The 768-nt window shown below is 49.0% G+C and overlaps 1 protein-coding gene across 1 annotated transcript in view; it reads left to right on the top strand.

Annotated features, from left to right (window-relative positions):
- Positions 1 to 539, top strand: part of LOC122546787 (integrin alpha-5-like) — a gene marked incomplete at its 5' end in the record, with an annotated part of 13,487 nt that extends 12,948 nt beyond the window's left edge. The window contains one exon of the mRNA XM_043685421.1: positions 382 to 539. Within this exon, the coding sequence (XP_043541356.1) occupies positions 382 to 539 (158 nt within the window). The remainder of the gene's footprint in view (positions 1 to 381) is intronic.
- Positions 540 to 768: the final 229 nt, after the last annotated feature.

The raw sequence follows: 768 nt of genomic DNA, 5'->3' as shown, positions 1-768 counted from the left end.
AGGTAGCTGGGAATGCAATAGGTGGATGGAGGTGGGGGTAACGGTGATAGGTTGGAGAGGAGGGTGGGGCAGATAGGTGGGAAGGAAGATTGACAGATAGGACAGGTCATGAGGGTAGTGCTGAGCTGGAAGGTTGGAACTGGGGTAAGCTGGGGGCAGGGGAAATGAGGAAACTGGTGAAGTCCACATTGATACCCTGGGGTTGGAGGGTCCCGAGGCGGAAGATGAGGCGTTCTTCCTCCAGGTGTCGGGTGGTGAGGGAGCGGCGGTGGAAGAGGCCCAGGACCTGCACATCCTCAGTGGAGTGGGAGGGGGAGTTGAAATGTTTAAATTGTTTCACTGGACAAAGGTGGCTAGAATTCTAATATTAACTGGAATTAGATTTTCAGAGAACAAAACCCACACTTTCAAAACAGACGTCTGAAACCGGAAAAAAGAAACTCCAGGGGGACCATTCATTTCCAGCAGCCATCATGGTTCACAAGGCACATTCAACGGAAACACAAGGGACAGAGGACTCAATGATAGCAGCAATCTGAGACCACCTCGATGCAAGCTGACTCTGCCAACACTTAAAGCAGAAATGTCACTCAAAGTAGCAGGGATGGCGATACCTCCCACTATTAAAACAGAGACTTGGGCAAGTTCAACAGAAGAATGGACCCCAAAAATGTCCTGGAAAACTCCAAAACATTCCTTCACTTATGAGTGAATATCCCTCCGTTTAAGAAAGGACTGCATTTAGTTTCACTTGTTCTGAGCACGTAG

This window comes from Chiloscyllium plagiosum, unplaced genomic scaffold (genome assembly GCF_004010195.1).
Source record: "Chiloscyllium plagiosum isolate BGI_BamShark_2017 unplaced genomic scaffold, ASM401019v2 scaf_2623, whole genome shotgun sequence".
NCBI classification, from domain to species: domain Eukaryota; kingdom Metazoa; phylum Chordata; class Chondrichthyes; order Orectolobiformes; family Hemiscylliidae; genus Chiloscyllium; species Chiloscyllium plagiosum.
Note: the sequence above shows the minus strand (reverse complement) of the source record. Positions and strands in the feature narration are given on the sequence as shown.